The 12,632-nt window shown below is 41.4% G+C and overlaps 1 protein-coding gene across 2 annotated transcripts in view; it reads left to right on the top strand.

Annotated features, from left to right (window-relative positions):
• The window catches only part of FBXW8 (F-box and WD repeat domain containing 8), a 529,940-nt gene that overhangs the window by 154,140 nt on the left and 363,168 nt on the right, over positions 1–12,632 (top strand). For both annotated transcript variants that reach the window (XR_013602517.1, XM_078667126.1), the window contains exon 3: positions 10,971–11,135. Coding sequence is in view for 1 of the 2 variants with exons in the window: in XM_078667126.1 (XP_078523252.1) it covers positions 10,971–11,135 (165 nt within the window). In the remaining variant the exon portion in view is untranslated. The remainder of the gene's footprint in view (positions 1–10,970; positions 11,136–12,632) is intronic.

Below are 12,632 nucleotides of genomic sequence, written 5' to 3'. Positions count from 1 at the left end.
AATTAGTTTCATCCACATAGGAGATACTCTTAAAATACCTCCAGTTGATAGTATTTATTGGGTGGTAGAAAGATACTAATTTCAAGACACTCTTTCTTAATGTTAGATATTTTTACATCTCCGGCACTTACTATAGTCAAAGTGAAATGCCACCGTCGACAAGATAGATGATTTATGTTCTTCTTGAATCGTGTGAGGGAAATAGAAACCAGGACAGTGGCATGACCTTGACCTGTCTAGTCATTGTAGGAAAGGAATCACAAATGTCTTATAGGTGTATCAAAATAACTCTCTTAAGCTCAAGACATTATATACACTACTTTCAATGTACTTCTTCTCAGCAGCAATGACACCTTTACATTAAATCACTTTTCCTAGAAGCCCACATCATAAAATGTACTTTGTTTTGAAACATTGTTCAGCACCATCTTTTAATGATTTCTTCTTGGATTGGCTGCTCCTCTTTGTTTAGGTGAGGACACAGTTAAACTAGTGACACCTTAACAACACAGCTATCGTCCGTGTTGGAACAAATAGCATCCGAGCATCCATGAACCTGAGTGCTTTCTAAGCTAGGTAGATTCTCGATTTTTTTGCTAGGTTGGGAAATGAAACCTTATCACATCAGTTCTCAGGATACATTTTCATTAATGAACATACACGCATTACATCTCCAGTCATAACAATGAATTTATCATTTTAATTTTAACTTTTTAATTTTTTTTCATGAACGTGGCATTTGTTTTTGCTGAATAATGCCCTTTTTATTTTTCATGCAGGAATTAGTAAGGATAGTAGTTGCTGCTCTTCATTACAAGAATATCCTCAGGGGACAAAGATTGGGAATGAAGTGTGTACCTTGGCTCTCCTTCCATCCTTCACCTCTTGAAGGACAGACATGTGTAAATTCGATCATGAGGCAAGGGGTTGTAATATGCCTTGGGTAATGCATCCTATCACCAGTGATGGCAGGACGAGTCTCTGATCTGCAACTGAGCAGAGTTCCTGACCTTGATATACATAGCAGGTGAAATTTGGTTTGGGGCAGGAGAAAATAACTGTGTAAGAAAGAATTATTCATTTTGACATAACAAGATAAACACTGCAATTAAATATCAGTTTTATAGCATCACACTGCACAGCTTTTATACAGAAGCCTCTGTCCATGTCCAAGCCATGAGCTCTCTCCCCCATGGGTCCCAAAGGACTTGTATCTGGTTCAGTTTCATTGAGACTGTATTCCTTCTCTGCTTTTGTTCATTTTGAAATGCGACCCCCACACAATGAAGCAATCTCCAGCCACTTGATCCCACAGAGCCCTCTTCTGAGTTCAACATCATCCATTGTGAGATGATGCACGAGAGACCCCCAACCCAACCGACCGCAGATGCAGGCTGTCGCCGGCAGAGAGTGCTTCTGAGGTTGAGTACCTTCTCTCAGGAGACCCCTTCCCAGAGTGTAGTGATTCTGGTGCAACACACCAGTCTTGTTTCTTAGTTCTTCAAATGAACTGAGCTGGTTGTCGCTTTCCCTTACCTGCCACTCCACCCCTACTTTTCCCAACTCCTCTTTTGCCTAATTACAGCAGTTTCCAGATCCAGGTTATTTTTCTCGGGGCTCATGCACACAGAATAATAAACATTTGCAAAGCCAGGGCTACTGACTTTGTGGATGATAAGTCTCAATTTAAAGTCACAGTTAGTAAATCACAGTAGTGCACTGCCATTGTAGTGGCCTTTCCGAATCTCACTGTAAGCAGCTTGAAGCATTGCATTGCAGGAAGGAAGGGGGTGGCCACGATGCGTTCCTTCCACCCTTGCAATTTGCTCAGGCATGCACCTATGCTTTGCAAACACTTGCAAACCCCATGAAGCACTTTAGTTCCTGGGGCCGATATTGCAGAACCGGCAACATCGCTGCAAAACCGGCCCCTCCCTTCCAACCTTCCAGGAAACTCCCAATGCCCGGTATGGCCAGTCCGATTGCAACCCATGTTCCTTGGGACAGAGATCACAATTTAGGTCAATAGGGAAGCGAGTCCGGAGGTTTGCTGTTCCGTGGCGATTTCTGTCCCAGCATCCATTCACTTTCACAAGAAGTCTCAGTCCGATAGCTGCTTTATTCAAATTCATGGGGCGGGCAGATTGTGACTCTTTGCGAAAAGAATATTTGTGGTGAAAGCGTTTTGAACATTCTTCAAGTTAGAAGGGGTGGTTACAGCCTCTAAAATGTTGTGCTGTGAGCCGCCTATTTTGTGTATCAGGCAGCTTGTGTTTCTTTTCAGGGTCTTAACCATAGTGAACTCTTTTTTCTCATTCAAAAAAAATGTTTAAACAGATCCTGAACTTACACCTACCAAACCCGTACACACATACTTCTCATCCATAGTAGGATTTTTTTTTTAAAGTATTGACAAAGCCAGTAGCTCTTGCCTTTGGGACCTGATGGCATTGGCAATGGATTTTAGGCGAGCAGTAGAGCATCATCGATGTTGTACAATATGGTTAAAGGAAAGATACAAAAAAAGGCTCAATGACACGGTGGTCATGTTTTCTTTTTAAGCACAGTTGAAGGGAGCAACACTCGAGGTGGGTGTAGGGGGAGTAACAAAGAAGGGTGGATTGGGAGAGAAACATGTAAGACTGGTGTGCGAGAAAGTAATGCGGTGGGATGGAGAAGCAACGGGCGAGAGAGAAAAGGGTGTGGGTCAAGGGAAGCAGCATGGAGTAGGGAGAAAGCAGCAATGGTCAAGAGAGCAATGTGGAATGGGCAGGGGAGAAACACTTTGCTTAGAAGCAACAGGTGAGTACACAAGGGTTGGGAGAATCACATGGGTGACCGAGACCAACACAGAATGCAGGGGTAGAGAAGTTTCTGAGGGAGACAGCTGGAAAACATGCATTCTCATGGAGATTTAACAAAAAAGAAAAAAGTACTGTGTGTAAAGCAAGTAGTGGAAGCATAGAAGCCAGCCAATCAAAATAGATGGTAAAGGGGCATATAAATCATGAGATCTAATGGGGATTTCCAAACAAGGTTTCGATCGGACAGTAAAGCATGGTCTAAAATAGTTTGAGAAAATGCACAATGAATATTATTTATCCATCACCAAGCAGTATAGGTGCTTATGCATATTGGCATGCACTAAATAAACAGCGGTTGGTCTGGAATAATATTCCACACCATAAAGCCATTAAAGAAAGGGCCCTCATGGAGGCACGGATTGAAGAAACTGTCTTTTTTTTAAATAATGGGTGACCTGGGTATCCTGAAGTACAGTTATTCAGCTGACTTGGGTACTTTAGAGGGTATCGAGTGGGAACAGGCCTTTGCACATCACTGAGTGGTGGCCATACAATCTGGCCTATGGCTGATTCAGTTCAGAATATTACAGTGGGCATGCCGCTCATAAGGTAGACAGACCATTTTGTGTTGGTTTAATTTCAGATCCTCTATGTATTAGATGTAAGAGAGAAGAGGGCTCAATGTACCACGTGATTTAGGAATGCAAACTGTACAGTCCTACTGGGAAACAAATAATGGTGAACTTGTAACCATTCTGAATTTACAACTTAAACTAAATATTGCGTAGTTATAATGTAGACATGGGTTGATGAGCAAATGCCAAGTCACAAAAGAAATTGCAAACTTTTGTGTTATGCTAGCAAAGAGGCTATTGCACAAAACTGGGGCAATAAAATAATCCAAACAGTTGAAAAATGGTGATCTGGGATACACTGGTGGATGGAGGTGAAAGAGACCATCTGTGAGCGAAGGGTTTGCCCTACAAAGTTAGGAAAACATATGGGCAACCTAGAGGAATGCTTCATTTTCAGTTGCTATCGACCCCTCCCATCTCATCGGTCGCATATTTAGTCATCCGCTCTACCTCCTTCCAAACGCCTTTGATCTGTTTGCTGATGTACCGCCCTCCTCATTTAATGCCTCATTTAATTCCCGCTGTACAGGAATTACTGGCCACCCTAGCTGTGAACCATTCCTCTGTTCTTTTGCTAGGTGATTTTAACTTTTGGCCTTCAGATCCTGCTGAGGATCACATGTCCAGAGAATTTTCGGATTCTCTTTCTAGTTTTAATTTCTTATCTCATGTCCATACCCACACTCATATTCACGGTCACATTTTGTACCAGGTTTGGACGTTAAATTGTCCCGTCTCTCCCCCTGCAGTCACTCCATGTGCCTGGTCCGATCACTGTTTAGTTTCCTTCTTCCTCCACCCCACACTTGTTAAAAGACCCCCACTTTTAAGGAACACCTGGGCGCGCAATTGGAACCATGTTGATATGGTCTCCCTCTGCTCCTCTCTATCGGCCTCAAGTCCCGATATTAAAGCTCTTTCCTCTGCTGCTCAAGCAGATACGATCAGCAAATGGCTTGCCAGTGGGTGCGATCAAGTAGCCCCCCTGAGACGCATCGCGGCCAGGCGTGCCAATTACACGAACAGGTGGTTCAATGCCGAACTCAAAGAAAGGAAGCTTGGGACTGGATGAGTCACAACCACCTGAAGCTAAATCCAGATAAAACCGAACTGGTTCTTACAGGTGGTTGCTCCAGTCCCTGGAACCCTACATTTTGGCCTTCTTCCCTAGGTTCTCCTCCTGTTCCCTCTTCCTCAGTCAAGACCTTAGGGATAACATTGAACAACCATCTCAATTTGCACTCCCAGATTAGTTCTGTTGTTTCTTCTTGCTTTATGACTCTTCGCACCATCCGAAAGATCGCTCGCTTTTTCTCCCTCTCCGCCCTCAAAATCATTCTTTTAGCCATGGTCATCTCCCGTATTGACTATGGCAATGTTTTATATTCTGGTATCCCTGCCTGCGAGTTACGGCGACTTCAGCTGGTTCAGAACCAGGCCACCTGACTTGTACACAACCTTCCTAAATTCTATCACGTCACCCCGTTACTTAAAGCCTTACACTGGCTTCCCATTCGGGAACGTTCCCTCTTTAAGATGGGCTGTATCACCTTCCAGGCTCGGGCAGGGACGGCCCCTGCATTTATTAACTCTGAAATCAAGCCCTATCTCCCTTGCGATCCTCCTCCCAATTCCTCCTCGCGGTTCCTCGATTTAGGAGGAAGAAACTGGGAGGTATGAAATTCTCCATCCTTGCCCCTGTTTTCTGGAATACTCTTCCTTTCTCCCTTAGGTCTTCACCTCATTATATAGAGTTTCGAAAAGCCCTCAAAACATTCCTCTTCTCTCAAGCCTTCCCCCACTAGCGGTCCATTTCCTGTTTTGACCATGGGTCTGCATCCTTAGCGCCAAGAAACCGCTTGGACGTCGTGCGCTCTACAAATATTTTAAAATTCAAATTCAATTCAAATTCACGACGCTCCTCACTTGAGGGTGAGTAGTGTGTGTATATATAGAAGATACATTTAACGGGATTAGTGGACTAAAAGAATTCAGTGGTTGATGTATTTTTCCTGCAGACAGGAGCCTACAGTCTTGCATTCCAACCAAGGCCCAGTTTAAGAGGATCTATTATTCGCACATTATAAAGTGTTTGCACTGCTTGCCATAAACAACTGTACTGTATTGCTTCGTTTATGCTCTGATGGGACTGTGTTATTATGTTTCTGGAAATAAACAGTACTGTTGGTTAAAAAAAACCAAGTGGGTAATAGTAGAGCTCCTACAGAACAGGTAAGGTGAACTTAAGCAGGTGAAAGAGTTTTTAAGCAGGGGGAGGTTTTGGGCTTTCCTGCAAGTTAACATGATTGGTGCTGGTATTGGGCTCTGTGGTAGAGATCCTTAGTTTGAGGGCACCTCATGGTTGCAAAAGGATTGCATGGCCTTTTAGGCTTTTTCACTTTGGCTATTTTCGGTGAAGGAAGTGATTTACCTTTTGTGTAGCATCAGATTCTTCTAATGATCTATTTGTTGTGGAGTTCTGAATGTTGCCGGAGATCTAAGATTTTAAAAACAGTACAGCAGTATTAAATTTAATACTGGTTACCCTTGAAAGGCTTTTTCTATGATCCTTAAAGTAAAAGTAGATAAGTATTTATGGGTATATTCTTTTTGTCAGATGGATATATTGCCTTTAAATTGTGAAGCTTGAAAGGACAGGAGAGTCCTGTGGCCCAGTGGGCAGTGGCTGTGATAAGGTCAGGCATTCAAATTGCTGCTTCGTTATTTGTTGCATCATAACTTTTTGGAGACAGAGGCACAAAGGTTAAACCTGGTGGTGCCCTTGGAGTATCTTCATGGTTCTGCTCTGACTGTCTTCTTGGTGCTGCAGAAAGCTGAGGAAATGTACAGCAATTGTATGGGCTTGTAATTTCTGTGTTTTTGAGGTGTATTTGAGAGCACAGGCTAAGCAGTGGCTACCTTTATCAGGACTGTCTTGAATGAAGAATTACATATTGAGTATTTGTCAAAGGGCATAGTTGCATAGTGACACCCCTGAATGACTTAACTTCTAAAAGAATGCCTAAGAAAGTTCAGTGGACAGTCAGCTGTCAAAAGGCATTTGATGACCGGAAGCAGGCCATGTGCACCGCACCAATTCTGCAAAGTCCTTACTACTCCAAATAATTAATTGTTCAAACAGATGCTTCTGAGTTGGGGGTAGGGGCTGTGCTATCGCAATTGAATGTAGAAGGTCAGGACCAGCCAGTTGCTTTTATTAGCAGAAGGCTGACCTCTAGAGAGAAACGTTGGTCAGCTATTGAGAGGGAGGCCTTTGCTGTGGTCTGGGCTCTGAAGAAGCTGAGGCCATACTTCGCATGCTTCTCTTTCCTCACCCACTACTTCCTACCCATTTTGCTTATCATATCTTGGATTGTACTGAGACGATTTGGATTTTGTGAGGTCTCTCAAAGGTTATAATGTTAAAGTTGGAGCTTCAAAAGAGGTATTGTCATTTATTTTATGTATAAAGCACAAACAAATGCATGGAAAAATCCATCCCTGCAGAGCTAACGAACACAATAATGCATACCCTAAAACATTATGAAGTACATAATATCAGTACAAACCAGAATAACAAATAGACAAACTGCATAGCCAACACTTTAATTTATATTTTAAGGCTGTGAGTGAGTGGTGTTGCACTTATAGTTGGTTCCATAATGATATAACGGTAACACTAAAGTTCTTAACACGTGAAAACCACTTAGAGGTATTTGTTGTAGGTTCCTTTATAAAAGGGGGGACATCACCTCTGTGGCTAGCAGTCTTCTGAATGGTGTATAACCTTATTCTGAATATATTTTGAAACCACACAAATGATTCTTAGCTTGATTATGCCCTTTACTGGAGCCAGCACAGAGTCCAAACATCTGGTAATCCTTTCCCATACTAAAAATACGGATTGAACTCCCCAAAACGGCTTTAGTTTAGTTTAAGCATTACATTAAAATAGTTGGCTGAAAAATAAAGCAGCTTGAAAAGTACAACTGCTTTAACCAATAAAATATTGTTTGTACTCAGAAAAGGGCCCGTTTTTAGTGTCCTTGTGGCGTTGTGCTGACTTTACTGCTGTCAGTTGCATGACTGACCTGGTGAAAACATTTGTAAAGAACACACAACACTAGGTCTCTTGGAATACATCTAGCTTTACCAGTCCCAAAAAAACTAGAACAAATGAGGCCGGTAAAACTTTCCTAAAGGTTGTTAACCTCATATGTGGTCATGATGAGCTCAGCTCGTCATGAAGGCACGGTTGCGCTGTGCTCATGATGAGCTGAGCTAGTCATAACGGCCGCAACGCTCGAACGCGGGGATAATTCCCCTGCTGTGCTGAACGTTCTGAGGAAACTGTTGTGGCCGTGACGAGCTCAGCGCCTCCGTGCTGTGTGACGAGCTGAGCTTGTCACGAGCACCGGGGCGCTGTGCGCGTCCCCCCCAGCACAGCGGGGAATTACCCTTGCGGCGAAGGGGCTAAGAATATACTATTGCACAGCCAAAGAGGGAGTGAATTCAAACAGGCAGGGCAAGAGTAAGAGAAAGCTCTTATTCCTTCAACGTAGAACTCAAATGCATGGTCAAAATCAATAAGAACCCCCCCGATTTCCACTAAATGTTGGGGTTGTGAGAGCAAGCCAAGCGAGGTGGACCATGTAAATCACAGCTGTACTGGTGCAGAAAATACAATCTCTGAATTTACCCCAGTAAAACGGATGTTGTTGGTAGACATCCAAGATTTTATTGGTAACAAATAGTTGGTAACCATTTCAGTGTCAGAGTTTTGCAAACGTTTCAAAGATGTTAGTATAGTTAGCAGACCCTGGGCAGCAATAATCCGTACAAGTAATGATTTTGACATTGAGTAGAAGGTGTGAGAGAGCAGAGTCCTGTTGCACCATATGCTTTAAGCAATGTGTGGCATTCATACATGCTTTGAACTGATAGCAGTTCACTATAAATGTCCATATCTAGATTTACACTCCTAATTCCTCATCCAGGCATTTGTAGAGCAGCCCATAATCTATGCCATCAAACGATACTGCAAATCTAAAATGATCAAGGGCATAGGCCAGCCTCCATTGCACACGTATATAAGCTGTTATCTGATATACAGTTTTGCTGTTTATGTGCCCCTCAAGGTGAAAAATGTGGATTCCTGTTATGAAAACGGCAGGTTGTCTTGAAGATATGCTATGACTGACTGTTGTTTTAACTAAAACAGCAGCATGGATACCCGTCTTTAAGTAGCATACTGCTTAGGATGCAGCTTTTCCTTTTCTCAACCTGTGTTATTACGGCCTCACTTTTTAGAAACATCAGGGTATAATTGTCGCTATGGAAATTGATTTCGCAAGTAAAATTATCACCTGTCAGTCAGATTATATCATTTCTCATCAGATTTGCTGAAAAACTATTCTTTTATGAGCCAGTTTTTGCACTACCTGCAAAACATACGAGGGTGGCAGCAGCTTAAATGGTTGGAATGTAGAAGCAGCACAAATCCACAGAAATATCTGTGTCGCTAGTGGAACAAGAATGATCTAATTCAAGCTTTTGTTCTAAGATCCAGTATTTTCTGATTCAGCGTAAAAGTTTAGCTTAGTCAATATGGGCCTGTCTTGCAGTGCTTTTAGAAGCCAGATAACCGTCTTGGACATGTGATAATGCACATTGCACACCACCATGCGTGGAGCAGAATTCACCCGTCATCCAAAATGTTTCCGACTTAACAGTTACCCTTCCTCACTAATTTGTGAATAGATATGAATGATGAGACCTTAAAGAAAGCACTAGAGTTACCACGGTGCAAATTACACCAAAGAGTGACACTATGAATTCGATGGATTAAAATCTGAGCTAAAATCTGGGAAATAGTCAGCACTATGTGGGGTTCCTGTGTCTACTGCATGACACCTAGTAATTTCAATAAAGTTAAACAGTCTTTAGCTAAAGAGTAATCCTTTTCTCCTATAACATTACAATCACCTGGAGTTAACATTTTCTTACTCAAGGCTTGGAGGTATTTGCAAGATTCATGAAAGTCTGGTAAACAATTTTCTTCATTGTAGTGGGACAAACTACTGTTATGCAAGATGAATCTATCTCTATACTGCATTTCCTCTTTAACTACTTAAAGTACCTTATAGGGTAAGTCAAGAAAGTATTACACACCAATTCAGAAGGACACATTCTAGATAACCCGCCACCTTGCTTGCGTAGGCGGTTAATAAAAATATCAATGAATGATTAAGGTAAAAAATCATTTTAAATTATCTGAGGTTTTTTTTGGGAAACAATCTCTTATGTAACACTACAAATGTCTCCTATTATGCTGTGCATTATCTTGTTTCTATTGTTTTCTCGTTCTCTTTATACCACTTACCTATCTCAATAAAGAGATCTGAATATTTAGAAAACCTTTAATCATTAATCTCTAGAAGAAATCCAGTGTGTGGAGTACCAGGGCACACAGTTATTCATTAAATTGGTGTTTGTGTTTGTGTGATTGGCCTATTTTGTTGGCTACCAAACTTGTTGTTTTCCTCCACATTTACAGTGTGTGTGCATTATCCTTCATAATGTTAGACCTATTTATGTATTTGAATATCAGTACAGTGATAAGGCAACAATAAAGGCTTTCCCTAGTTATTCTGGTAGAAATACTGTGTACTGGTACCCTTCAAATAACAATACCTCTGTTTTGTTGATAGTGTACCTAGAGAGCTAGTGTGCTCTGTTGAATATGTTACGATTTGTGTTGTCCCATCAGTCATGGTGCCTCAACTCAAATACCCATCTGATGGACACCCAGATTGTTACAGTCTTAATTGCATAATACATTCTTCATTTACCCATGCATTCTGTGCTGGTAAGGTTTTTAGAGGTTTTGGGAAATGAAGGAGCTACTTCCTTCTGCTTGATTGTTCCATCAGGTGTCCTAGAACTCTACCAGCAGTAGCAGCTGGTTTAGCCCCATTGCTTCAGTGCTGATACCAGAATGTACTACTGCTTGAAAATTGGCAAGGCCATGACTGTTTATTCCACTGCTGTCTGATGATTCATGAGTGTCTGCTTTACATGGCTTCTTGCTGTCTGTGAGAAAATCTTCCTATCAGCCTATTTCCAGAACTTTTCCAACCTGATTGTCGAAAGAGAGTGAAACTCTGGCACACATAATAATGTATCTTAAAATGCCCCGTTGCAGGCTGTGATTTAATCTAATGGTACACCTAGTCTAAAAACCTTGTTGTAGTGCTTCAGGATTTGTATATATGTCAGGTAAGTTTCATACTTCAAATCAAAACATTTAGGAAAAGGTCTCTCTACAAGGCCATAGGTATTCTATGAAATTCTGATGGGTCCATTGTATTCTTTCTCTTTTGTATTAAGCTGCAGCCAGAGGGGTTTTACAAGTTTTTGGAATTGAGGAAAGATAAATCCAAACATTAAAAAATACTGATTTGGAGAAAGCCGTCATGGTGGTCCGTATGATGTGTCCTTCCTCTTTCCTAACCTTGATTTCTCGTTTTAGGTTAGCAAGACTTGGAAGGTATTGGCAGAAGATGAAGTGTTGTGGTATCGAGTATGTCAGCAGGAAGGCTTCTTGCCTGATGCGAAGATTTCAGACTGTGCCTGCTGGAAACATGCACTTCGAGATAGCCTGGCCAAGGAGAACACTTTAAGAGCCAATTGGAAGGTGAATATATTCAGATTCCATTTTAAGAGGCTTGGGGAGCAGACAGAATTATGTGATCCATCCTGTTGGAGTGTTTTAAGGTGTCATGAGCACCTAGGCCATTCTAAAAACCTTGCATCACGGTCTAAATCAGTAGCATCTGTTAACAAAAATGCCATCCGTAGTATAGTATCCACAGTAGCAAAAGGTCTGATGAAATTACAAAATAAATAAACGTCAAGCCTTGTGAGCATTTGAGATCTGTTTAGGTAGTCCTCGTTAATTTAAGCGTACAGTTACAAACTACAATATTTCTGTACACCCCATTCAGGAAATTGGAAGGAATAAAAAAAAATATATATATATATATATGCTGGGGAGGTGGCAGGGGTTGGGGGGGATTAATGGAATTAGTGCTGCATTTTAGGTCATGGTGAGCCTGGTGGAAGAAAAGATTCCAAGCAATTATTTTTTCACACTGTTTACTGAGTTGAGGTCACTCGAGTATCCAGTGGAATGATTTTGGATCAAACTAGTATTTTAATAGGCCAGAGGAAGGTCCAGTTAGGAAGGTTCATTGATTGTCCATATAGTTTTATGAGGTGTGGAAGGGGTGATTGAATCTGGATCAGAGTTTTCTGAGTGAGCAATCAATTAAAATGGTTGTAGAGTTCAGGAGTGCTAAACCATGCTAGTGTAAAGGGGAGGTGAATATTCATAGTCTATTTCAAGAAGCTTTATACGTTTCTTGGAGTAGTTCTAGCTTTTGTAAGTGTAGGAATGAGATAAGTCCGTATTGTTAAGGGAATTACTTTTTTCAATTCTCAGTTTGTGTTTAAAGGCAGTCTACTTTTGAGCCTTCCCAGACTTGTTGTAGTGTTTGAAGTGAGCATTTGTTGCAGTCAAGGTTTTTGCAGATTTGTATTTCCGTTTGGTGGGACACGTTAGGCAGTCAGGAGAAAAGAGTTAATGTAGTGTTCGTTTAGTGATTAGCAATGACTGATGGAAAGTTAGTTGATGACAATGAGATGATTTTAGTTGAGGGTGTGTGTAACCATTCATATTTGCTGTGACCTGTGGACTATTTACTTCTCACAGTGATGAGTAGGTAGGTAGGTGGGATTAGAGGATTCTCTGAACATTGAACCTATATATTTATATTCAGAGTTAGATTTCAGTGGACTTTACGAGGTCTTGAATTTTGCTGGCTGCGTGGGCTAGCTATTGTATTGTGAGATGGAGAGATGCAGGATAATGGATGAAAACTCCAGTAGTGTAGATGGAGGACGTTGTTTAATCTCCTGATGGTTTGTTCTTGGCCAGGGCTTTTAGGTTATTTGGGTTATTACTACTGAAGTTAAGCTTTAAAAGGAGTTGTATATTTTCCAGGCACAAAGGGTTTTATTGGTATATTTGTGTGCATGTATTCATACCGGCTGTATTTTGTTTTTGTGTTTCATATGTATCCAATTTAGACAGTACAGTTGAGTGATCCTTAAATGCAGGTCGAGTAAACCA

The sequence above is a fragment of the Lissotriton helveticus genome, chromosome 11, assembly GCF_964261635.1.
Source record: "Lissotriton helveticus chromosome 11, aLisHel1.1, whole genome shotgun sequence".
Taxonomy (NCBI): domain Eukaryota; kingdom Metazoa; phylum Chordata; class Amphibia; order Caudata; family Salamandridae; genus Lissotriton; species Lissotriton helveticus.
Note: the sequence above shows the minus strand (reverse complement) of the source record. Positions and strands in the feature narration are given on the sequence as shown.